Raw genomic sequence first — 25,808 nt, 5'->3', positions numbered from 1 at the left:
ATGTTGGACTCAGTGACACACAGTACCTTCCTGCCCAACACGTCCTTCTGTGACCCCCTGATGTCGTGGACTGATCTGTTCAGCAATGAAGAGTATTATCCTGCCTTTGAGCATCAGACAGGTGCGTAAATCCAGAGAAGCCCATCCGAGCTGGGAAGAGCTTGGGCAGGAGGTGGTGCTGGCCTCTAGGAGGCGGCAAGGCCATGCTGGGGGCCTGAAAATGCCAGCTTCCACCAGTGTTCAGGGCAGAAGACTGGAGGAGGTCTGGGAAACAGGCGGGGCAGCTTCTGCAGAGAGAAAAGTACCAGAATCCTCACCCCAACCTCTTCCCAGCTCTGTGGCCTTGGGGGACTCTACTAACATCTTCGAGCCTCGTTTTGCTAACAGAATCAATCTCTTGGAGTTATTATATTTAAGCAATGTAGTGGAAAGAAACCCTTAGCCTAGAGCCTAGCACGCTGTGATTGCTTGATCATCATGGTTTTAGCTAACATTTGCTGAATACTAGCTATGGTTCAGGCCCTGTGCCAAGCACCCATCTCATCCTTACAGCAGCCCTATGAGAAATGAACAATTATTATTTCCACTGTATGGATGAAGAAACTGAGGCACAGAGAGGTCAAGTGATTTGTCCAAGGTCTTATGGTTAATTAAGTTTCGTGCAAGTTGACTTGAGCACCTATATTCTTAAGTATCCTACATGGTCATCTTATAAATGATGCTACCCTGTGGTTATTGTTATTAATATTACTGTTTTTCTCTGAGCTTCTATTTCCTTATCCCTAAAGCAGGGATGATGAGAATCACTGTGAGGATTACGAGAGCCAAACTGCCTAAAATACATAGCTTGGCCCAAAGCAAGTGCTCGGTAAACATGAATCCCTACACTGTCCACCAGGCCTCCCTTCCCACCCTTCCTCCTCTCTCGGCCGGTTTTCTCCACCTAAAAAGGAAGCATGGGGCCCTGTGCAAATCCCATGCCAGAGGGGGGCCAGCTGAGCTTTGCCCCAGCATCTCTCTGAGGGCCTCTGTCCCCAGGTGCTGGGGTGACTGCACATCACAGCAAACCTGGCAGAGCGCTCACAGGGCGGGTGCACGCCCCGAGGCTGGTGATGCAAGTCCTAATCAAGCTGTCAGTCCTCACGGGGCCTTAACCCTATGCCTCCCGGCTTGGCATGGTCCACACTCAGGGGCAGGAGGCAGGCGGGTCCAGGAGAGGCCAAGCCTCTGAGGCTGCTGCAAAATGTCTCCCACCAGAAGGAAGCCCCTGCCTCCAGGCCAGAGGCCAAGGCATCACAGACACACCTGAGGCACTTACCTCCATAATCCAGTCCTGCCCCTGCTCCTACCACCAACGCAGGAGCTCATACACGCACAGGATGTCTCTCCCCCTGTCTGGAGGGTCCTGAGTCATCCAGATACATATTCCAGTTCTCCTTTAGGCCTAAGAAACACTCTGATTCAGAGATAATGAAGAATGTACTCTATTTCTGCCCCTCAATATTTGGTTGAGGCTAAGTTTGAAGGAGGAAAATGAAGGCTTTTGTGTCCCCATTGTCTCCCCCTTCGTCTGATGATGGCAGGGTCCAGAAAGAAGGTCCTTCTCTCCACACATGCATAACCCAGACCTGCCGTCCCGGGAGCCCCCTCTTCCTGCCCATTCTGCCAGGTGGCAGCTAGAGAGGTGGCAGGAGGGGATGGCCTGTCTGCCCAGGGAAGTGTTCCAGGCACTGGAGCAGTTTCTGTGGTCATCGAGAGCTCAGACTTTGAGGCGCATATCCTAAATGTGGTCTGGCTTTGAGATTTAATAACTGTAGCATTGTAACTTCTTGTGCCTTAGTTTTCTCATCTGCAAAATGGAGATGGCAGTAACGCCTACCTCGTAGAATGGTTATCAGGGCAGTTTGTGAATATGTGGGAAGCGTTTGGGACACAGTCAGGTGCAGGACAAGCACACATGGACGTTTAAAAATGAAGGACTAATTTCAGTTTGGGAAGATGAAAAGGTCCTGGAGACGGGCAGAGGTGATGGTTAGCACAATCATATGAATGGACTTAATGCCACTAAACTCTACACTTAAAAAGAGTTAAAATGGTAAATTCTAGGTCTATTTTACCACAGTAAAACAAAAACAAAAACAACAAAAACGAAGGGTTAACAGAAGTGATCACCAGTAGGATTGCCAATGGGGCTGATACCTGACAGTCTCAGACATAAAGACACAGCTTTCTCCTGTCTGAGGCCTCTGCATTTCCAACAGTCTAATGAGAGGTTGGACCGGGTCTTTGCTAAGACCCCTTCCAGAAGCTTCTCTGATTCCTGCATCACAGATGTAGCCCTCTTCTTCCACCACCCATTGAGAGAAGACCAAATCCCACCAAGGCATGAGGCCGATGAAAATAAAATATACTGCAGGAGTAACCCTCCCTGAGGGAGGAGCCCGACTTTTGACTTGCCACGTGGCTCTCTGGATTCCTGAAGGAGCTGAATGTCTCTGACCTCCTAAAGGTGGAGAGAAGTTGGATGTGTAAGGATAGTTGAGAGCTGCCTGGGCACTGGGTGGGCCCTGTAGGCCCTGGCCCTCCTCAGAGCACCCGCCTCTGTCTTTTCTATCCCGGAGAGGTGATGCTGCCATCCAAGTGTCTGCAGAGAGGGAGGCAGCAGGGGACTGCAAACTCCCCGTGGTCTGTGGCCAGTGTGACATCCCTCCAGCCCCACGCCTCCCAGTTAGTGGAAAAACAGCTCGGTCTCTCTCCCCTCTTCATTTCTCCTATTGAACAAAAGCAACAAGGGGCCCCATCTCATCCTTTCCAAGTCAGGATTTGACAGCTTAGATACTTTGAGACCAAAGGGAAAGAAAGGGAGAAAGAAATGATGTGCCCACTAGACAACTGATGTCTACAAGAGGGCAGGGAGGAATAATCAACTTAGTCAGGAAAACCAGGTGTTTTCACAACCTTTTCCAACGGCTGTAGCCGACAGCAGCCGAATCTGTGCCCGCCACGCGCTAACCACAAAGGATCGGACCTGCTCTTTGAAGCGGGTCTTCTGCGTGGCCTCCCCGCAAGGCTGGGGAGGGGATGCTCACAGACTGCAAAATACTCTAGAATTTCATTAACTCCCTGTGGGGCTTCCCTTCTGCTCTCTTAAAATAAAGAATTACCGACACTGGAAAACTTTATCAAAGTGTGCAAGGCGGGCCATCTGTACTTCACAAGCGTATGATACTTTTTAAAGATATTTCTCCACTCAAGTTCTGACAAGTCATGGAGTACCCCGGCCTCACACCTCGCTGCTGGCTCTCCGCCCTGAACGTGCACACACCCACACAGCCCTCCCGTTTGCCGAGGTGACCACGCCGACATGCGGTGCCCCCTCTGCTTTGGATTCTCGTTACTACTTTGTCTGCAGCAAAGGTTTCTAGATCGGGGCCATTCCAGGGGTTCCTGAGCGGTCCCTCAGGAACCTGGGGTGACGGTTGAGAAGGCCGGGCTCCAGCTGCCACTCTCCATCTCCACTGTCACGCAAGGCTCTTGCACCTTGAAGGCACGAAGGCCCAGCTGCAGGAGCTGGAGAACCCCTACATGACCTACTCCCAGCTCCGCCACTTCCTCAGAGGACCTGGTGGCGGGGGGGAGGGGGACCACAGGAGCACAGAGGAGAGACATCCTCGGTGCTCCACAAATATGTTAGCTGTTGCTACACCATGAGAAATTTTATTTAAAAGAGAACTTTATTTGAAAAAGTGCAAAATCTTTTGGGTATTAACATCCAGAAGATCAGGGAGAGAGGCATTTGGGTCCCACGTGGGCTTTTCTCAGCAAGATCCATGCACTGGGTATAGAAGTCTGAGAGCACATGCAAAAGAGTCTTAAGAATCTCTAAATGAAAACCAGATAAATAACATCATTGAAGAGCGTGAGGTGGGCCCGTGGCGGTGGTGACATCCCGGGAGCCCCCCCAGAGAGAGATCTCAGTGCTCACCACCAGCAGCCCACCCTGCACACATCTGAGCCTTCTGGGAAGCTGTGGCCTCGGGACCACTAGGGGCTTGGTGCTCCCTGCGCCTTCCCAACCCCACATGCCTCAGGCCATAGCTCTTTGCTGATGCCCACCAACCCTTCTAGTCTCTTCTCCATCCAGTTTCTTACACTACTCCGGGCTTCCCTCCCATTCCACCATCTCATGGTCTAAATCATTCCACAGGCTTGGAAGGAAGGCCAAGAAGGGCTATTAGATGGAGCTCGACCATCCCTGGGAGGAAACCTGGAAACAATTTTTCATTTCAGGCTCCCCCCGCCTCTCATAAAGTCCTTCCTTTCAGTGACAAAGCCACAATTGATGGTGCCCCGTGCTACCCAGTCCACTCGCAGGCTCTCTTCAGTGCGGCCCCAGGCAAAAAACTTTCCCAACTCCCTATGCTAATAAATCACACTAATTACAGTCCAGGCTGTCTAACTTGGGCCTCCTGTGACCCAGACTCTCTGCCTCCCCACGCCTAGCCCTGGGCTTGCTTTGTTCTGCTTGTCCCTCAGCTAGATGGAGGCTGGGGGCGGGGGGGGGGGGGGGGGGGGGGGCGTGGCCTCATTTCTCTGAGAAAAAACACAGTCCCAAAATAGTAACAAATTACAGGTGACTTATATTGAAGGCTTACTGTCCTCCAGATAACTGGGCTAAGTTCTTTACATGTACCATTTTTTTCCTTTTCACAGCAAACTTCCTATGAGGTAGGCACTATTGTTCTTGTTTTGCAGAAGGAAGCTGAGGTCCAGGGAGGTTAGGAAACTCCGCTAGGGTTGCACAGCTAATACGATGAAGAGCCAGGACTGCAAATCAGGGAGGTCCATTCCCCAGCCCATATTCAGTTAACTCCACACAATCCTCACCTCCCTTCCTGGTCCCTTCCTGCAGGTCCCTTGCTCTTCAGGTCATTCAATGGAACTGTAGAATGGAGGATGTGACAAGAGTCTGATTGAATTCTGGGAGCTGGCAGGTTCCTTTAGCTTCACAGAGTTTCTCACTGAGGCTCCCCGATCAGCGGAGGAGAAAGACCAAGTTCTCCTGCAGAGCGTCTGGGGACCGAACTCAGAGCTCTAAGCTCAAATTATTTTCACAGTCTCCAGTCCCACAGATTTTGCATTCTGCTGCATATCTATTTTGTTGTAATAAGAAAAGTCAAAATCCCCCCCAGATATTTGCTTGAAGGGAGGCTCCCCCAAAATGAACAATGTTGGCTCCAGAATTTCTATGTAGGAAGGGCTCAGGGGCAGCCATCCATTTGGAAGAGATGGCAAAGGGACTCGCCTAGAATTTTTTTAAGAGCACTTTGCCTAAGATTGAGAAGACCACAGATGTCTATAATGAAGAAAGAAAGTCATGGATTACTGAACCCACACTCTGGCATTTCCACGGGAGATGCACAGGCATTAATCATGTGGGTTCAATTACCCTTGGCACCCTCTGTCCACCCCCCCGCCCCGGGGCAGGGGATTAGCCCCTGCCCCTGCCCCTCCACCCCAGTGTCAGAAGCATCGTCTCGTGTGTGTCCTGAACACCAAGCATTTTACAAAATCACACAGACTCGCCAGTATCCCCACATTTTGAACAGTATTGGCCGCCTAACTCAGGCTGGCCATTCAAGGACAAATTAGCTTCGTTTATAATATAACTTCCTCAGTTTTCATTAAGAAAATAAACCCAAATCTCTGGAAAGGAACAAAGCTGCTGACCTACACACACAGAGAGAAAGAACATATTAGAAGTATTTGAGGAAATATAAAGTAGGTGTACGGGTAGCCTCAATATTAAGAAGTATGCATGGATGGTATTTGATGAGCACTTACTACATGCCTGCCTCTGTTCTAAGCACCTTCCGTGGACATTCCCTGCTGACCGTGTGGGCATTTGAGTGTGCCACCCCAGTTCTACAGGCTTAAGCCCTCCCTCTGAATTTAGATACGTCCCAAGTTATAGCATCACTTGTGAGAATTCCACCCCCCCCCCGAATTGCTGAAAACCCCCTTAGCTGCTCAGTTCTTCCTCCCAGGATAGCTGGCCCTTAAACAAATGTCCTGACCTACTTCCAGCTTCAAAGGAGCTGACTGAGACTGCTTAATAGTGGCCCGTGGACATTTAGATTAAGGCTACCAGGCATGGGATGTGATTCGTCCCCAACCCATACACATAGGCAGCAGGGTTTCAACGCTCAACTTCTCCAAAGAGTTTTGATTATTTATAAATGCTAGATGCATTGAGAAAAACACTTGGTATTTCCAGACAATATAATCTATTAAAGATAACATACTCTGTGGGTGCATTACCCCTTCTTTTATTTGCCCTGAGTTCATCTCTTCCAAGTAGCAAGAGGGTCTTCTTCATATCATCACAGAGGTTGCAAACCTTGTCATCCTCAGTTTCTCATCCTTTTTCTGATTTTGTAAACCTTTTGTAACCTAAATTTTTATATGTATAAAAGATATATATATAATTGTATGTGTGTTTATGCCTTTGTCCAAATCTTTTTTAGTCAGTCTTGGAGATGTGTGTCCAACTTGGTCCTCCTCAACCAAGAACAGTGAGGCATGATATGATGCAAAATTCTCACATTTAAAGATGGAAAAATTGATGTGGACCTAACTGACTAGCCATGTGGCCTTAGTAGGCCATAATCTCTCAGAACCTCCTTTTCCTCCCCCGTAAAGAGGGGATAATAGGCCAGTTGGTTACACTCACTGGACACCCACAGCAGGGTAGGCCAGTCCCCAAGCACTCCTGACTCAGGGTGAGCAAAGCAGAGCTGGCCAGCCATGTGGAGTTCATGGTTTGGGGAGGGGGGTGAGGTATGAATCCTTCTGAGAAGGACACCTGCGGGGGCTGTGCAGGTCTGGGAGGTCTCCCTGAGATGGGGGGAGTGAGCTGTGGTCTTGAAGATGAGTAGGAATTAGTTAGGAGAAGGTAGGTGGAGACCTTGTTCTGGGCCAGAAGCAATCCTGAGGGAGCGGGGTGGGGGGAAGGGTGAGGAGGGGCCAGATGAAGCGGGCCTTCCTCACCTCCGTAAGCCTCACCTCTGCGCCCCTCTAGTGAGGACAGGACCACAGAAACACACCACAACCAGAAAGCACCCATGATGCTGGCTCTCTTTGCCCTCCGTGTAGTGAGAACAGCCATTTTCCTCTCAGCTCCCAAGGCTGTGGGAAGGCCTTTCCTGGTGAGGAGAGCCCGCCATGCTTGGCTCTGGCTCTGGCTTCGGCTTCCCTCCAGAGGGAGCTGCACACAAAGCCTGCTCTGTGGGTGAGCTTCAAAGGAAAGAGCTGAGGGGAAGGGAGCCTGCCAGCAACACCTCCTCATGTCAGTGCCCACCTCCCCCCAGCGTTTCTCCGAATCCTCTAGGCCCTTTGGCTTCCAGAAACAACATGGCCCTCTTCACGTGCCAAAGAAAATAACAAGGGGGTGGAAGTGGAGAGAGGAGGGAATGGAGACTTAGAAACCTTTCCATGAAAAGAAATAAAGTGTGCCCTCCAACTGCTGCACACCGATAGCCATCTCTGTTGGGGGCTCAGCTCAGGACCAAGGGCGGAAGAATTTCAAGGCTCATAAACGTCCCTCATCAGAATACCAGGAATGTCAAAGGCCCCCTAGGTTTACTCAAGCCAGAAATCAGTAGATGAAAGCACAGACCAGACTGGAGAATGGCGCCCTATTTTCTCAGGAGACCCTATTGGCCACAAGGGGCCCCCCCACAGACTAGTGAGCCGGTTCCAGCCAGCGACCAGCAAGCAAGAAGAGAGGCAGCCCCCTTGTCTCCTCACCCACCAGGGAGAGGCAACAACATTGACCTCCACCATGCTGGCAGGGTACCCCCAACCCTTTATCCACATGCATATAAAGTTCTGATTAAAAATTTAAGATAATTTAAAACAAATCTATTGTTTAAGTTGATCACCCCTCAATCTACTCCATGGTGGGAAAGGAGATTTCTGGGGCTCTGACTTTTAGGGCGAGCCTCAGTTTCCTCCTTTGTGAAATCATACCTGTTTGGGAGGATTTGAGGAACTTGAGAAGCTGACACACAGGAGGTGCCTAAGAAGCTCCCAAGGGAGCAATACCCCTGAGAGGGCAGAGAACATCTCTCCTGCCTGGGATTGGAAGATCCACAGATTCACTGGGGACAGTGGCTGCAACATTTATGGGGGAATCAGAATAGCCTCATCGATATTTGCTGTGGTGTCTTACTCATGAGTGACCTTTTCTGTCGTCCACACAGCCTGAGCCACACGCTCCTCTCTGCCGTTCTCCTCAGGCCTTCTCACTCTCTCTCGCTGTCTGCCTCTGCCTCTCTCTCCACGTTTCATCTCTTCTCTGTCCTGACACTCCGAGGACCAGGTATGATGGAATGGGAAGAGCTATGGCTTTCAAGTTCCAACGAGGGTTTAAATCCCAGCTCTGCCGCATGCTGGCTGTGGGATTTGGGGCAAGTCCTCTGTGACCCTCCAGTTCATAATCTGTTACCTTCTAGGGGACAAGGACCAGACTTCCTACCGTGATTCTTTGGCTCACAATTTGTTGCTTCACACATAACAGGTGTTCAATGACAATCTTAATAATAGCATTAGAATCTTCCAGGCTCTGTTCTAAGTACTTTTGCATATGGTAGCTCATTTAATCCACGAAACAACCTATGACATAGGTGCTATCATTATCCCCATTTTGCCAATGAGGAGCCTGAAGCTCATTTATTGAATGAATGAATGAATGAATGAGCACCATGACAGCCACAAGACTTGTGTCCAAGAGCCTAACCAAGTACCTGGTACCTCACTTCTTCCATACCCCTTGTCTGCCCCCCCTTTCTGTTTCTCCTGGCATTGGGACAGAACTGTGGAGCCCCCAATCTCTGTTCCAAGCCAGGCATGGCCACTTCCCAACCTCCCAGACAAGATGGTGCCCACCTCTGTGTGGGTTTGTATGGGGCTCCTCTGAAGGAGTGAAGAGGCTCTGGCCTCAGGATGGAAAGTCCTCAAAGCATCATCAAAACCACAAAAACAACAATACAACCTACTCCCCCACTTCCCTCTTCCCCAGCGGAGGCTGCTGCGGTGACCCAAGCTCTGCTGGCCTCTGGGCAACGTCTTGCCAGCTGGAGGCCCTCTGCACAAGATGACCAGAGGCCGTGCACAAACCAGTAGCTAGTGCCTGCAACTGTGTGTAAGAGCAGAGGGAATCAAACCAGCTTCAAATTGTGCCTGGCACACACTAGGCATTTAGTAACTATTGAACTGGTTGACAGTTTTCTAGGCACTACACAGCCTATACACCCGTCAACTCCAAACTGTATAACAGCCCGGTGAGTTGGGCCTATTATACCTATTGTACAGATGAGGAAACTGAGGCTTAACTGTCTATGGACCCTGCCCAGGTCAAATGCAGCCCAACTCGGGTTTGAACTCAGGCTTGTCAGGCTCCAAAGACTGTGCTCTGGATACCCTGTTGTCTGAAACCCAACTGCTCAAGGGCCTTGTTCTTCCCTTTCTCTTCCCCCTCTTTCCAAGCACCAAAACTAGGCCCCCGTGCTCCCAAGCCATGACTGGGTTTCTCGCAGCTCCTTCTCTCTCCTGCCCCCAGGTGCTCCCGGAAGATCCAGTCTCCTCTGGTTTTTGCGGTGGAGCAGATAAGCCTGGGCCCCCGGAGAACACCCCACAGCCAGAGGTCCTTTTTACTCACAGCCGAGGGTTGTGGACGTTAAAGGAATGGGAAGCCTCCTTCAGGGGGGCCCCCTGGAGGCTTTCCTGGGGACCGCAGTCCCTCACTTTCTCTCTCTCCTGGTGTAGCCTGCGACTCCTACTGGACGTCCGTCCACCCCGAGTACTGGACTAAGCGCCACGTCTGGGAATGGCTCCAGTTCTGCTGCGAGCAGTACAAGCTGGACGCCAACTGCATCTCCTTCTGCCACTTCAACATCAGCGGCCCCCAGCTCTGCAGCATGACGCAGGACGAGTTCATCGAGGCGGCTGGCATCTGCGGGGAGTACCTCTACTTCATCCTCCAGAACATCCGCTCGCAAGGTCAGTGTCCAGGGGGCCGGGCCTCCGGGGGAGGGGTCGGGGGTGGGGCCCAGTTTACCTCCCCCTCCCCGCCCCCCAAGTGGGATTTCATGAGCTGGAACTCTCTATTCACCAAAAGCCCCTTAACCAAAATCTCTCAATCCCTGGACGTTCTCCTTTGCTAGAATTAGAGACTGTAGGTCAAAGGGAGCAAGTTACAAGGAAGCACGTTGAGTACTTTTTTAACAAGAAAAGAAAACCTAAAAAGACATTCAGGAACCAGGCAGAGACAACGAAATAATGTATTCTGTTAATTAAGATTCGCCACCAGAAGACATGGGGAAAAAAAGAGCTTTCTGCTTGACTTTTCACTAAGCAGGAGGAGAAGAAAATGAACTAGACCCTTTCCCTTCCCGTTTCCAGAGGAGTCCAATTAATTGGCATTTCATTACCGCTTGCCTAATGGTCAGGGATCAAATGGCCGGAAGGTGGCGCCAGGGGCGTTATTTAACATTTCAATGCCCCACAAGAGCAGAATGTGGAAGAACAGGTGTTTTCAGATTGGAAATGTTTCTTTGAGAACATATAATTCTGTATCCCCATGTCACAGATAAAGGAACTAAGGTCCCAAGCGATTAGGTGACTTCTCCAAGGTCACACAGCACACAGAGTTGATTTGTGGAAAGTCAACACAAAGCAAGGGCTTTGAGTTCGGAAAGGCCTGTGTTGCCACCGACTCCAACGCTCTGGAGCCACAGGTCCTCTGGCAAAGGGCTTGTCCTCTCTGAATTTCCACTGCCTCATCTGTACATTGGGATAATAATACACACCTTCACAGGTGACAGGACTCCATGAAACATGGCCGGGAGCAGCATATAAAGATGCAAATGCAGTAAATGGCAGCCGTTTTTGTCATTATGAATATAACCAAGGGGAAAGACATTTTAAAAAATAAGGAAATACATCTCAGTTCAATTTTAAGAAAGACTTTTCTAAAAGTTAGCCTCTTTTTTTTTTTGGAAAGACTGCTTCAGAAGATACTAAAGGTAGGAAGCTCCCCGTCACTGGAGATAATCAAGCAGTCTAATAGCCCCTGATTGATGGGGATGATGTGGCAGGGATTCCTGTTTGGTCAGAAAACCACAGAGGACCTTCCAACTCTAAGATTCTTTGCTTTCCCCTTGCTCTCCCCCATCATGAGTGCCTGAGGGCAGGAAAGCTATGGATGTTGGCCCTGGGGCACTTCTCAGCTTCTGCCCTGGGAGCTACAACCCACCAGGTGCAGCAAGGAAGGGACCAACAGACCTGGTGTCCATCATTGTCCAGTCTTGGCTTCATTATAGCCGGTGACAGGGCCCTGCCAGGAGCAGTGGTCCAGGGCATAGAGTGGGCCCTCCGTGAAAAGGAGAAAGTCTGAATAAATCACAGCAGCCCAGGGAGGGGCTCCATTCAGAACCCCCCCTGGGCCACGGAGAGGGAGATGTTCCATCCTGGAAGAGGATGTGGCTTGGCATCACCAGCCTTCACCAAACATCATGTCAATCAAGTTTGTCTCCAGACCCCGGCATCCCCTGTGCTGGGGTCTCTCAGCCTGGGTGCCTCCCTTCCCTAACCCTTGTTTCATCCCCAAATCTCTGTTCCTGGAGCCATTATCTCAGGGCCCGTGCAAAACAAGCCAAACACAATTGTTTTTCCAACAGGCCATATTTTGCCTCTTATCCTGAGGAATCCCTGGGGTCACAAGGCCAACTCCAACGGTAGAATTTCAGGCCAGGGTAGTTAACCGTGTTGAGCAGTAGAACAACCTACACCACCAAGCTGCTCCACACTGAAATTCCTCCTTAAATGTTCCTCAAGCAGGAATGTATACTGTGTATCGTGAATCGAAATACATGTAGTAAGACCAGAGTTTACAGCGTCCCAGTGTGCCCAAAACACACTGTTTCACCTGTTATCCCAGACTAATTATTACCAGCGCTATCTTTCATTCTCAAAAGTGTCTGCCTTTGTACAATAAATTAGATGACGATCTGGTTATTACCTAGTTTAGGCCTTCTTTTACTGCATGGATTAGGACTCTGGCAGAACAGGACACAGAACAAGTAAGTTTGGACAGTGGGAGGAGCTACAGGGAGGGGGATAGGGCCCAGTGTGCTGTCTGGCTCAGGAGGTATTTCAATAGGATTTAAGGGCTCAGAAACTCGGGGACACTGGTCGCTGGAGAGCGAGGCCAGCAGGGAGGGCAGGGGGCCGTGGGTGGTTTCCATGGTGGGAGTGGAATGGGTCCCTCATTGGTCAGTCCTCCATCCTGTTCTCGGGCAGCCCTCCGGGCAGAGTGCACCCAGGTGCCCTGGCTGACTAGAACCCATCAGAAAATGGCACTGGGAATAAACAGTCACAAATGTGTCCTGTTCCAGGCCCCTCAGTCAGTGGAAGTTAATCCTACTGAACACCAAGCTAGAAAAGAGGTGTCCCTTGGCCTGTGACACCACATGGTAACTTGATTTGAGACTCTTAATTCCCCCACCCAGCCCACCCCATTTTTCAGAGGAGCAAACCAAGGCCCCGACATAATCTCCCAAATTCTTATTACAGCCTCTCGGTGGGTCTTGCACTCCTTTTGGCTTCCTATGTCCATTTTCCCCTTACCAGCACATAACGGGCATTCAAACCCCCAAGGGATTGGAGGTCCCAAAACAGATCACAGACCCTACGAGCAGAGCTGAAGGGGAACTCACTCAGCGGGAGTCTTGTCACATGCTGCCCGGAGACTAAGTGAAGTCACACTGGGGTGGTGATACGGCCCAGTTCAGGCAGGGCACAGGCGCCCTTGGAAAATCCTCGAGGCTGCTGGAATGCCTGGCCCCGGGGCCTGCTCCAGGAGCCCTTTAAAAACCAGGAGATGGTTATCTCTCAAAGGTGGCTTTAGCATGGCCCAATAAGAGCCAGGTGGTCTCAAAGTTTCTTTCTGAAATAAAACTACCCCGCAGGGGAGATGGTTGCTCCCCTTCTCCCCAATACCAACTCTCCCGGTCAGGGAACCCAGGGTCACCTGGAACCACTTGTGGACTTCTTTTTCCTTCCCAGGTTACTCCTTCTTTACGGACACTGAAGAGACCAAGGCTGCCATCAAAGACTGTAAGTAGCCAGGTTCACGTGGCCCAAGACGGTGCCAAGGCCGCTGGTGGGCACCATGGGCTTGACGGTTCTTTTGTGACCACAACCGAAAAGTTGATGACCTAATAAACCAGTCACAGACCAGAAGACAGCAAGGGAAAATGTGGTGGGCAGAGCGCAGGGCCTGGGTTTATGGATTCCTCGTCCACCCCCAGACTCAGTTTCCCTATCTGTAAAATGGAGCGACCATCCCCGGTTGTGGTGAGTTGGAGAAATGGTGCATATGAAGTGCCTGGCAACACGGATGCTCCAGGCAGTGCTAGCTGTGAGCAACAATAACCATAATGACTAACCCTAGAGTCGATGTCTCCGAAGATCTGAGCTCCCTAAGTTTTTAATCATAAGGTGATGGAGGCGCTCCAGTGGCCCCGTTGATTCTGAGAATTAACGCTATCTCACTTTTGCAGATGGAGAAGGTTTAGGAAATGCAACTTTGGGGCTTTCATTGTTTTAAAAGAGGATGATGTTATTGCTTTTAATTACTGAGTGCCACACAACGGCCCTGGCCTGGGGACCAGCGGGAGACATGGGTCCTGGGTAGGCCCCTTTCCTCCGTGGACTTCAGCCCCTTCATCCACAGAGAGGGGATAGGGAATGGGGGGCGGCGGGGACTTGTGATGTCTCTGAGGGGCAGACACAGATGGATGGTTTCTCATGACTTATTTTTCCTGTCCTGAAAGTCCCAAGCAATCAACTGAGGATTTAGGTTATCTGGTTAATGTAGATTTTTCCATTCAGGGTTTTAGCCCAGGAATAGCTGCGTCCTTAAAGCACACACTGCAGGCTTACGGAGGCCCGCCGTGCCCCACAGAGCCCCTCAGCCATCCCAGGAGTGGTTCTGCCTTCCGTGCAGTTTCCCCACACTCGGGCCGCAGGGCAGAGCCTCTCCTACCTGTGAACAAAGTTCCCGTGGAGTTTCCCATCCATCCATAACGGTCTGCGGGGTACAAACCCTGCTGTCTCCACCCAGCAGGCAAAGCCCCCCCGCTCCCCGGAAAGAAATGAGCCCACTGAGGCCTAGGGGCCATTACTGAGTCTGTCTAAAGGCTTGAGCCCAGGGCAGGCGCTTGCCGTACTCCTAAGCAGCAGTGAGTTTGACCTGCCCAAACTTCTCCCAGTGATCAGTGTTCCTGCCTATAAATGGGTGTCTTTTTTTGCCAGCCTGCCTCCCTCACAGCTAGGAAGAGATAGTGTGTCCCATAAGTTCTGTAGAAGTTGTTACCTGAGTATAGAACTAGCCCCAATTAGAGTCATTGCTATAGTGATGGTGGCCAGCGTTCCCCGGCTGCTTATAATGAGCCAGGCCCTGTGCTAGAATCTTTACCAACATTGTTTCAGGTAATCTTTCTAATAACCCTGTAAGACAAGACCTAGTACCAAGCTTAGAGGTTAAAGTGACAAGGTTAGGAAGGTGACAGATAACCCAGGTGTGTCTAAGTCTGAAGCCCTTAATCCCTTCCTCTCCTCACACATCCCTTCCTTTCCCTTTTCGTTCATTCATTCATTCAACAACCATTTAGTGTACCCTTACCATGAGCCAGGCCCAGGCACCTACTATGTGCCATGGCTGCAGCAATGGGCGCAACCTTGGTCTTTCCATCATAAAGCAAGTGAGGGAGACATCAAACAAACAATCCCTGTAATAAATTTGTAATGGCTAAGTATGATGATACCACAAAGAAAAAGGACAGGGTGCTGTGTGTGTGATGGAGAACAGTTTGCATTTCAATTAGGGATGAGGGAAGACTTCCTGGAAGAAAAGATATTTAAATTAAGCCTAAAAGATGAGCAGAAGTGAGCCAGGAAGAGGGAAGAAAAGGGTACAGGGAGTGAGCGGCAAGTGCAAAGGCCCTGAGGCAGGAACAGTTTTGGAGCCCTTGAGAAAGAATCAGAAAACTAGCACTAGGAGGCTCAGTGCAGTGACCGGTAGCCACATGTGGCCATTAAGTTTAATTAAAATTAAATAAAGTGAAAATTCAGCTGCTGAGTCACACTAGGCACATTCCAAGTGCTCAATAGCCACAGGCAGCTAGTGGCTACCACGTACGACTGCTCAGATTCCCATCATTATGGTTCTCTCGGATAGCACCTTGGTAGATCATCAGCAACATCAGCAGAGGGAGAAGCGGAAGCTGAGGCCAAGAGCAGGGCAGGAGCAGGTCACATACAGCTTTTGAGTCTGGATTTCATTCTGAGCAGGCTGGGAAGCAGCTGAAGCAGGAAACAATAAGATCCCATCTGCATTTTAAGAAGATGCCCCAGACTGCCATGTCTGGGTCAGGAAGGAGCCCAGCTAGGAGGCTATTGTCCAGGAGGCAGAGTGATGGTGATGGGAGGGACAGAGAGAAGTTTCTGGAGGTAAAGGTGGTGATAAGACAAGGGCTCTGAGCTGGCATCTCTACGGAGACAAACCCTGCACGACGGCGGCTGCCCCAGGCTTTGCTCCGTGCAGGCCCTGCCCAGCCTTACCAACGAGAGAGGCACCGTTTCTAGACTGAGCTCAGGGTTAAGTGGTCCAGTGAGCACACCAAAAAGCAGCACCCCAGCTCTGCTGAATGGCAGCCTCCACTACCACACCAGGAAACCGTGGCCTTCCCCCGGAGCCACTGAGGCCCATCTCTGGCTCTCCCACAGCTCTCCCCAGACAGAACCCCCAACATATAGTTTAACAAGAATGAAGACAACAGACTGACAGACTATACCATGAGCCTGTTCTAGAAAATCCAGGACGTATGATCACAATGCCTATGGCCCGGCTAATGTTTCGTGATCCCAGTCACCCCCAATGCAGAAATGAGATGTGCCGGCCAGAGGCCAAGGCCTGGCCAATGAGGACAGCTGGCATCCTGGGGCTGCAAGCAGCGTTCCCATCAGTCTGCAGCGAAGACGAACACCTACCCTTACCACCTGTGAAGCCCTGTGCCCCAGGCAGTGCCAGGCGGAGTATTTTACCTGCTCTAACTCATTTCATCCTCATTCTAACTCCATGAGGTAGGATGGTTGCCCCCATTTACATCTGAGGAACCAGAAGAGCAATGACTTGCAAAGAAGTGCACAGATGGGATTCCAACTCATTTTCTCAAAGTCTGTGCTTCTAACATTGGGCCATTCACCACACGTGCACACACGCACACACATGCACACAGACAGGTGAACATACCCCCAGACCCTTCTCTTCATTCCGCTGCCCCCTCAGTTGAGACCCAAAGCTCTAGACTCTTCTGGGTCTGCAGCTCCTCAGTGACCCAGAGAACAAGACAATTTTCAGCTCGGTACCTGTGGAAGGGGCCCAGGCACGACAAGCTCTGAAGTTGTCGGGCTGGCCCAAGTGACACCCCCCGGCCACTCTCCACTTGTCTCTCTCTCCACCCGCCCTTTCCCACCCCCACTGCAGAAATGCCCGAAAACCAAGCCTGCAGGCTTGGGGTCGCCGCCGCGAGCCTCCTGTTCCGAGGCTCAGAGCTTCTCCTCCCGTCACAGAGTGTGGGCTCCCTAGCAACCACTCGTGCATGGGAGACATCGTGAGCTTGTTTGGGAAACGGCCCCTCCAGCCCCCATCTCGGCTTCTGGACTGAGAATATATCCTGTGGCCACATTTTAACAGTCTCTAGTCTCAAGGCAACCAAACCTCTCCAAATTGCTCGGATAGCAGAGAACCCAGGCCATGCCCCCGTCGCCCCTGCACCAGGCACCGCCCGGCTGCGGGGACCCCTCCGACACAAAGATAGTTCTGCGTCCAGGGGACCTGTCGCCCGGAGTACCGGGGGCATCTGCGGAGAAGTTCGGTGGGGTCCTGGTGCTGGCGCTGGTGGACGTTCTGACTTGGTAACCTGCCTCTGCCCAGCTAACTCAGTACGGCTGCAGGGCCTCTGGCCCCACGGCCACCCCACGGCCACCCCCAGCCGAGCGAGGCCTCCGATCTGTGGAGCCATGAGTGGCGCCAAAGCCACCGCGGGGAACTGGGAGCAGATAAAACAGGGATATCTCTGGCAAGACCCACCAGGAGAGGCTCCCACAGTCCACACAACCCTGCCTCACACTGACCTGTCCTGGGCTCAGCCCACCAAGCCAGAGATCCCTCACCCGCAGCACATGGGAGCCATCACACAAATTAAAAGGGCAGCGTTTTCCCTCCCTCTTCTGGCCATTTCGGCATTTCAGGGCAAGCTTACTGTCTACTCACCGGTTCATAACTCACCTTGGTTTATCTCGCCTCTCCATCTGCTTTCTCTCTTCTTCAAAGATTAAGTTAAAGCGACACTAGGTCCTCCCTGCGGGTGGCGCCAGGCAGCATGGCGCTCCACCAGACAGAAGGGCGGCCATCTTCCCTCTGGTCATCGGCCAGCTGTCGGCCCTGCTCGCCTGCTTTCACTCCGCTCCAGCCGGCAGCTACCTTCTGTCCTCAGCGGGTTCCCCCTGGGCATCCATTTGTGCTTTGCACACACCTGCCTGGGTGCATGGGCCTGGTGTTCCGCATCAGTGCAGTTCCAGGCTGCAGGCCATGAAAAGAGGGGACCCTGAAAGCTGAAGGCCTGCATTCATCTCGTTGTTCGTTCCAGCAGACATGCGCTGTAGCTACTAGAGCTGAGGGCTCTGAGGCCGGCCTGCTTGGGTGCAGAGTTGGGCTCCATCAGCGGCCGGGCACGTGACCTGAACCATGCCCCCCCCCCCACCAACATCCCCGGCGCTCGCTGCTTGCCTGCTCCAATACCTCCTCGTCAGGGAGTTTTGTCTGCTGGCTCACCCCTCTTCACCACTGTTTCCCCACCCCCACCCTGCTTCAATATTCTCAGCATTTATCGCTTGTTCATTAGATGTTCTTACCCACTTGGATGTAAGTCCCCAAGAGGAGATACCCACCTCGGTCTGTGCTTCCAGCACCTCGTACAGTGGGCATACTGTGGCTCAACGCTCATGAACGAATGAGTGAATGAGCTGCAGTGAGCTCCCTGACCTCGCTCTGCCTCCATTTACTTCTATGTAAAATGGGGATAGGAATAGACATTCATCACAAGGGTGGGTGAGATTGAGAGCCTGGCAATACTAAACACTCAGCAAACTCAGCTAATAATTATTCATGAAGTGTTCATTGAATGCCTCCTATGAAAGACAAGATAAAAGTAGTAGTTCTGAACATTAGCTTTGGAACGGACCTGCTCTGGTTCAAGCCCTGCCTCCACCACTCTGGATAAAATTCTTAGAATTTTATCTTGCTCACTTTGCTCCAGCCATAATGGCCTCCTGGCTCTTTCTGAGACTCCCCCACACCTTCCACCCCAGGGTTTTTGCACGTGCCCTCCCTCTGCCCTGAGTGCTCTTTCCTGGGATATCCACGGGTTCGGGCCCCAGCATCACTATCTACCCCACGCCCCTGGGCACACCACATGCCTGCCTCATGGGTTCTCTCTCTGTGCTGCTCCTTCCCTCCGGAAGACTCTCTCACCCCCTCACATCAGTGTGGATGCCTCCTGTGCACGAGGCCCTCCCTGGCCACCCCGTCTAAAGCAGGCACTCCCCCCGGCCCTTCATTCTCTACCCCATGTCTTGCTTCCTTCATAACACTTACTATGGGTGACTTGTTTGACTTGTATTTCACCTTGCCCATGAGTCAGGGACCAGAGCTGTCTTGTTCTCGCTTATTCCCAGCACGGAGCCCAGAACCTGGCACCCTGCAGGCCCCTAGTGTTTGAACACAAATGCCCCCTAAAGGCAAACATCGCCCACCTACTAATTATCCCCAAAGCCTCACGTGGGGTCTTCTACTGCAACGGTGTCCAGTTCATAGTTGCTCATTTTGGTGTGATTTGAGGTCTGAACCAGTCCTACTGCTGTAACTCATTCTATTGCAGATGCTGATTCTAATTGCTTGAAAACAAGTGGCGTCAGAAGCCAAGACTGTCCCAGTCATAGTCGAACGAGTAAGTGTAGACATGCCCTTTCTCGTTTCTAATTTCTGAAAACTATTCATGAGACGAAGTCCTCTAATAAGCTTGGACCACTGAATGTTTGAAGGGGACCAGGTGTCCCCCAAAGAAGACAGCAGAGAAGTTGACTTTTATAAATTGTTACCAAAATTACATTTCTTTTCACTTGGACATGGTGTTGTGAGAATTAAAATGACGAAGCAAAGAAATTGTCTAACCATGGTGAATTTCTGAATAAGGGTTTATTTCTCCTGGTCTGCTGAGGGTCCCTCTCTCTTAAGGACTCAGAGACGATAGTAAACACCGTGTGCTGGCAATTCTCTTAGCCTTTCCCCGACCCTAAGACAGACCTACCCAGGGCCAAATCAAGTCTGCCAGGCTTGGTGCCAGTCACTTAGTATGTGTAAAATCATAATCCTCCAACTTCTGCCATGAGGTAGGTACTCCTCTGATCCTGTTTTACAGATAACTGAAGAGATTACAATTACAGAGCTAGGAAGAGGTGAATTCAGGACCCAAACCCAAGCAGTTGGACCCTAGAACCAATCTTAACCACAACTCTAATGAAATAGGAGAAACACCAGCTTTTCATGAAAAACATCATTGTAGGACCGGTCTGCCCGCACTGGTGTGGCTATGGATTTTTAGTACCACCATACTGTCTGTCAGAAAGATCATTTGACTGTCATTTTATTAATTCCTAAGAATTAGTCCATGGTTCCACAGAGCAAGGACAGGCTGGGAGCCACAGCGTTTCTAGTTGGTATAAATCTGTTGTCCCTATACGTGTGTTTTATGATTGCTTCATTTTTTTTTTTAAGATTCTATTTATTTGAGAGAGAGTGTGTGTGTGTGAAAGAGAGAGAGAGATCAGGAGCAGGGGGGAGGGGTAGAGAGAGAAGCAGACTCTCCGCTGAGCTGAGAGCCCAATGCGGGACTTGATCTAAGGCCCCCGGGATTATGACCTGAGCTGAAGGCAGATGCTTAACCGACTGAGCCACCCAGGTGTCCCTTATGATTGCTTTAATAGAAGACAGACATTTCACAGCCCAATGAGGGTCCAAGTAGAGCACTCAGTCATAATATAGAAAATAACCCCAATAAAACAGCAATTCTCATGAGTTGATGAGAAATTATACAACTTTTAGAATTTTTTTTTTAATTTGTAAGTAACTTTTCTTTTTTTCCTTCTCAAAAGGCCTCCAAAGTTCTCATCTATGGGAATTTGTGCGAGACCTGCTTCTCTCTCCTGAAGAAAACTGTGGCATTCTGGAATGGGAAGACAGGGAACAAGGTATCTTTCGGGTGGTAAAGTCAGAAGCCCTGGCAAAGATGTGGGGACAAAGGAAGAAAAATGACAGAATGACGTATGAAAAGTTGAGCCGAGCTCTGAGGTGAGTTAATAGCATGAAATGCATGAGCCTTTGGGCAGAGTTATATAAAATGGCCAGCCATAGAAAATTAAACTGTTTTTGCAGCTTTTTCCTTGATAATCGAAAGGTCATGAGACAACACTCTGGTTCTTAGTTACAGGTGGGATTATGGTTTGTAAACGGACACGCCATCCTTCTCATTCTTGGCAACGGCGCCGGGGATCACTCTGAATGCAGGCCATCCCACACACACACACACAAAACTCGTTTTGAGCTGAGTGTGGTGAGGCTTAGTCTTCAAGGTGTCTGGGAAAGGTTTAAGTGTAAGCTGATAACAGGGTGTGAAAATACCAGGGTAACCAAAGACCAGCCTGGTCACCCAAGAGGAATGAGGGGAGTGTTTATGTTCTGTTGTCTTCCTGGGGTGCGGGCCTCCCCGCATTTCTCTTCTGCTATCTTCCTCAGGTACTACTACAAAACGGGAATTTTGGAACGGGTCGACCGAAGGCTAGTGTACAAATTTGGAAAAAACGCACACGGGTGGCAGGAAGACAAGCTATGATCTGCTCCGTTGTCAAGCTCCTTGTACAGATTTCTTGTCTTCTAAAACAATCAATCGCATTGCAATAGACATTTGAAAGTCTTTTCGTTGTTGTTGTTGTCGTTCACCTGCAAAGGTGCTGATAAAATTTCTCCGCTTCTCAGCTTACATTTGGACTCAGAGTTGCTGTTGTCTGCTCCCATGGTGACAGCAACCCTTGAAGGAATTCCTTCTTTTTTTCTTACCCATGGGAAGGAAGGAATGATCTTTTGTGGTACCTTGATCAAACATTCCTCCCCTAATCAAGAGTTGCAGAAACACAATAGCCAGTGCCATTGGTACCTACTCTGAGGAAAAGGGTCCCTTTCTGCCATGTGAGACTCATCCAGTGCTCCCCTTCCGAGGGCCCAAAAGTTTTCACCTATTTAACTGTGGCACCTGGCAAAGGCAAACAGGAAAAGTGACTCTTTGGTAGCTAGTACAGTAGGACAGGGTGAGATGTGGGTAAGACAAGCCTCCTGTAGATTTTTAATCATTAAAGTCAAATGCCATAGGAAAGTTTCTTAATTGATAAAAGAGCGAATGCATCAAGCTGGGACATGATTGGATTTAGCATAGGTTAAAGTAAATATCTGAACCAGGGCATCTTTTGGGCCATTCAGCAAAACTCCCACGGCCATCTTTCTAGGGCCACACACTTAAAATTAGGCACATTATTAATTCCTGCTGAGTTTAGTCCCCCTCTTCTCCTGGTGGTGCGGGGCGGGGGGGCGGCGCAGCAGAGTTAGTCCACAGGTCCTTGCGCCGATTTCCAAATCACCACTGTTTCTGATCCAGGCCGTCAACACCACAAAATTGTGACTTGTTGATTCTGTCTGTGGGCCCAGACGTTAAACCTTTATAGAACTGGCCAGGGCCTGACAACTTTGTAATGGCCGATTACATGGTAAGTCTCCTTTGTTTTGTCTTCCTGGCATGTACTCAAGCTCTAAAATGTATTTCCTTGACAAAAGTAGCGACGGTGAATTGCTATCAGTAAACATTCACAGGTTAAAGTCTGCACTGACATCTCCTCATCGCTCACTGGTAGGGAAGCCGTTAGTGACCTACAGGAGGTGGCCTGCCCTGAGGACTGCTTCTCTGGCAGAGCAGGAAGCTCCAGGCCACCGGGCACTGGACAGGCCACGGGACAGGCTCGGGACCTCCGTGCTTAGAGCTTCACTTCAAAAGCAACGTGTTTTTTTAAGAAAAAATGTGAATTACTGTAAAATAATCTATTTTTGGACTCATGTGTTTTCCAGGTGGATATAGTTTGTAAACAATGTGAATAAAATATTTAACATGTTAAAGTGTCTCTGTGTTGTTAAATTCGGCAAGGCAGACCCAGGAAGGTGTTAGCGACCTATTAGACCTTTGAGGACACTTCCATTGCCTAGCATTTTGGAGATGGAGATTTTTAAAGAGCCCCAAAAGATGCAAGAAATATATGCAATGATCCTACCCACCACCTCTACATCCTAAGACAAAATGGATTATATGGGCCAGTGGGGCCTTCAGATATGTTTTTGTTTGGTACACACACACACTTTTTTTTGCTAGTTGTTTTGAGGTTTGGTTTTGTTTCTTACTATGAATTAGTTACCTTATCTAAAAATCAGGGGATTTACAGAAAAATCCAGATATCCAGCTTCTTTTAAAAAATCTTATCTGGCAACACTAGTTTCTTAATGCTTTGTGGCAATAATTTCCTGGAGCTAAGTAGAAACGGCCCCTTTATGGGGCAGAGCACTTGGTCACCATGTCATACCTCCTTCCAGACATTCAGCTTTGTTCTTGCATTATTGTGGTTTGTTTTGTTTTTGTTTTTTTCATACATCCAGAATGCTTGTACATTTTGAATTTGGGAACCCCATCCTGGCCACCTAAAGAGATAAGTACCATGTCAATGGACAGTATCAAAGCCCACAGTCCCACTAAAAGAAGAGATTGTCAGGGTGCCTGGGTGGCTCAGTCGTTAAGCGTCTGCCTTCGGCTCAGGTCATGATCCCAGGGTCCTGGGATCGAGCCCCGCATCGGGCTCCCTGCTTGGCGGGAAGCCTGCTTCTCCCTCTCCCACTCCCCCTGCTTGTGTTCCCTCTATTGCTGTGTCTCTCTGTCAAATCAATAAAATCTTTAAAAAAAGTAAAAATAAGAGATTGTCCAGAAAATTGGAAATGTGCTAACAGGATGTAACTAGGAACTTCCAGGCAGAGCTTGGAAGGAGCAGAACCAAGAAGTTGAGGCAGGGGGATGGAGGGGAATGAATTGGGGACAGAGCAGCTGGGGGAAAGGAAGTGGGGAGGAAGAGTAACAGAGGCCTCAAGCAATTCACAGAAAAAAAGAGTTTATCCGTCTGCCACTCAAGAAGTTTTCCCCCTGGGGCACCTGGATGGCTCAGTCGTTAAGCGTCTGCGTTCGGCTCAGGTCACGATCCCGGGGACTTGGGATGGAGCACCACATCGGCTCCCTGCTCGGCGGGAAGCCTGCTTCTCCCTCTCCCACTCCCCCTGCTTGTGTTCCCTCTCTCGCTGTGTCTCTCTCTGTCAAATAAATAAATAAAATCTTAAAAAAAAAAAAAAGTTTTCCCCTTACAAAACCATTAAATCAGCAACCCTTTGTATTAGGTTCCTAGTGCTGCCCATGACAAATTACCAAATTTAAAGGCTTAAAACAAAAGAAACTCATTCTCTCCCAGTCTGGAGGCTGGAAGTCTGAAATCAAGGTATTGGCACAGTCATGCCCCTCCCTAGGCTCTCGGAAAGAATCCTTCCTTGCCTCCTTCAGCTTCTGGTGGCTCCAGGCCTCCTTTGCTTATGGCTACAAGATTCCAATCTCTGCCTCCATCTGCATGTGACCTGCCCCTCCTTCTCCCCTTTGGTCTCTTAGAAGAATACTCATCATTGGATTTAGAAACCATCTGAATAATCCAGGATGATCGTATCTTGAGACCCTTCACTTAATGACATCTGTAAACTCTTTTCCAAATAAGGTCACCTTCATAGGTTCTGGAGGTTGGGACATGGTCCTATCCTATTGGAGGACATCATTCAACCCACTATACTCTTTAAAATTTGAACTTAAACATATAGCTTCATGACACAATTCATTGAAGAATGGAAAATACAAAGAGCTGCTTAAAATACCCCACTTTAAGCAAACGATACCAAAGCAAAACAAAAACCTAAAACAATGATGTAAAATTTACTTATCAAACAGTGAAATGAGGGAATAATATCCTTTATAAAAAAGATCACAATAGAGCTTTCCATAGAAAACTTGCAGTATATTCATATGTGATTATTTAAAATTGTCCAAAATTCTAACCATGGGGTGCCTGGGTGGCTCAGATGGTTAAGCGTCTGCCTTCGGCTCAGGTCATGATCCCGGGGCCCTGGGATCGAGCCCCACGTCTGGCTTCTTGCTCAGCAGGAAGCCTGCTTCTCCCTCTCCCACTCCCCCTGCTTGTGTTCCCTCTCTCACTCAAATAAATAAATAAAATCTTTAAAAAATTTTTAAAAAACAAAATAAAATAAAATTGTCCAAAATTCAAAAGTATACAGAACTTTTTGAGTTCACCTCTACCAATCTTTCACATCTTTAAAAGCTCTGATAAGGATTTTAAAGCCTTCAATTTGTCTTATCAGTTCATTTAAAGTGAAATTTGGCCATTTGCTTTGTGGTACCGCGAACTAAGAGGCAAAGATATGGCCAAGTAGCTTGGCCACTTTTCTCTGAGAAAAGCATGTGCTAAGTTCTTAAAACTCATTTCCTTAGTAGATAAGTTAAAGTGATACTCCTTTATTTAGGGAAACACAAAATTAATGTATTTTTAAACCAAAATTCTGACACTGAATTTGAAAAGAACAAGGAGATCCTTCCCAGAGCTTAAAAGCCAGATGTAGTCCTCTTTTCAGAAGAGCAAGCAATCAATTTTAAAATACCAGGAGCTGAGGGGCACCCGGGAGGATGCAGTCAGTTGAGAGTCTGACTCTTGGTTTCAGCTCAGGTCATGATCTCAGGGTTGTGAGATCGAGTCCCGCATTGGCTCCATGCTCAGCCCGGAGTCTGCTTGAATTTCTCTCTTCCTCTTCCTCTGCCCCTCCCATTTGTGCACACACTCCCTCTCAAATAATCTTTAAAAATAAATAATATAATATAATATTAATAAAATACCAGTTGATCTTTAGACAGTGGTGTGCCAGAGGTTAAGTGAAATGCCTTTTAAGGTGAGAATATGAGAAATGAAAACATGTATCCACACAAAAGCATGTACCTGAACGTTCTAGCAGCATTATTCATAGTAGCCAACAAGTGGAGACATCCACATGTCTATTGACTGATGAATGGGCAAATAAAACACAGCATATCTATACAATGGAATATTATTCGGCAATAAGAGGAAATGAAGTACTAACACATGCCGCAACATGTAAGAACCTTGAAAACATTATGCTAAGTGAAAGAAGCCAGTCGAAAAGACCATACACTGTAGGACTCCATTTAAGTGAAATGTGCATATCTAACACAGCAGCTAGATGGGTGATGGTCAAGGGGTGGTGCAGGATTCGGATGGGGGAATGGTGAGTGATTGCTAATGGTACAGGGTTTTTGGGGGGCGAGGGGGTGCCAAAAATGTCCTAATATCGATTGTGATGATTATACAAGTCTGTGTATATACTAAAAACCACTGAATTGTACACTTTGTTTGAATTT

General features: G+C 49.2%; 1 protein-coding gene across 2 annotated transcripts; it reads left to right on the top strand.

Moving 5' to 3' along the window:
• ELF5 (E74 like ETS transcription factor 5) lies at positions 1-21,077 on the top strand. Of its 2 annotated transcripts, XM_035012550.1 has the most exons (6): positions 1-121; positions 9,829-10,062; positions 13,129-13,179; positions 19,068-19,136; positions 20,341-20,536; positions 20,981-21,077. In XM_035012550.1, exons 1-6 carry the CDS (start codon positions 1-3, stop codon positions 21,075-21,077), a joined length of 768 nt encoding a protein of 255 aa, XP_034868441.1. The 2 variants fall into 2 exon arrangements, with proteins under 2 accessions (XP_034868441.1, XP_034868442.1); XM_035012551.1 differs by lacking the exons at positions 9,829-10,062; positions 13,129-13,179.
• The last annotated feature ends 4,731 nt before the right edge of the window (positions 21,078-25,808 follow it).

This window comes from Mirounga leonina, unplaced genomic scaffold, assembly GCF_011800145.1.
Source record: "Mirounga leonina isolate KUSES-001 unplaced genomic scaffold, KU_Mleo_1.0 Mir_166, whole genome shotgun sequence".
Lineage (NCBI taxonomy): Eukaryota > Metazoa > Chordata > Mammalia > Carnivora > Phocidae > Mirounga > Mirounga leonina.
This window is presented reverse-complemented; position numbering and strand designations above follow the sequence as displayed.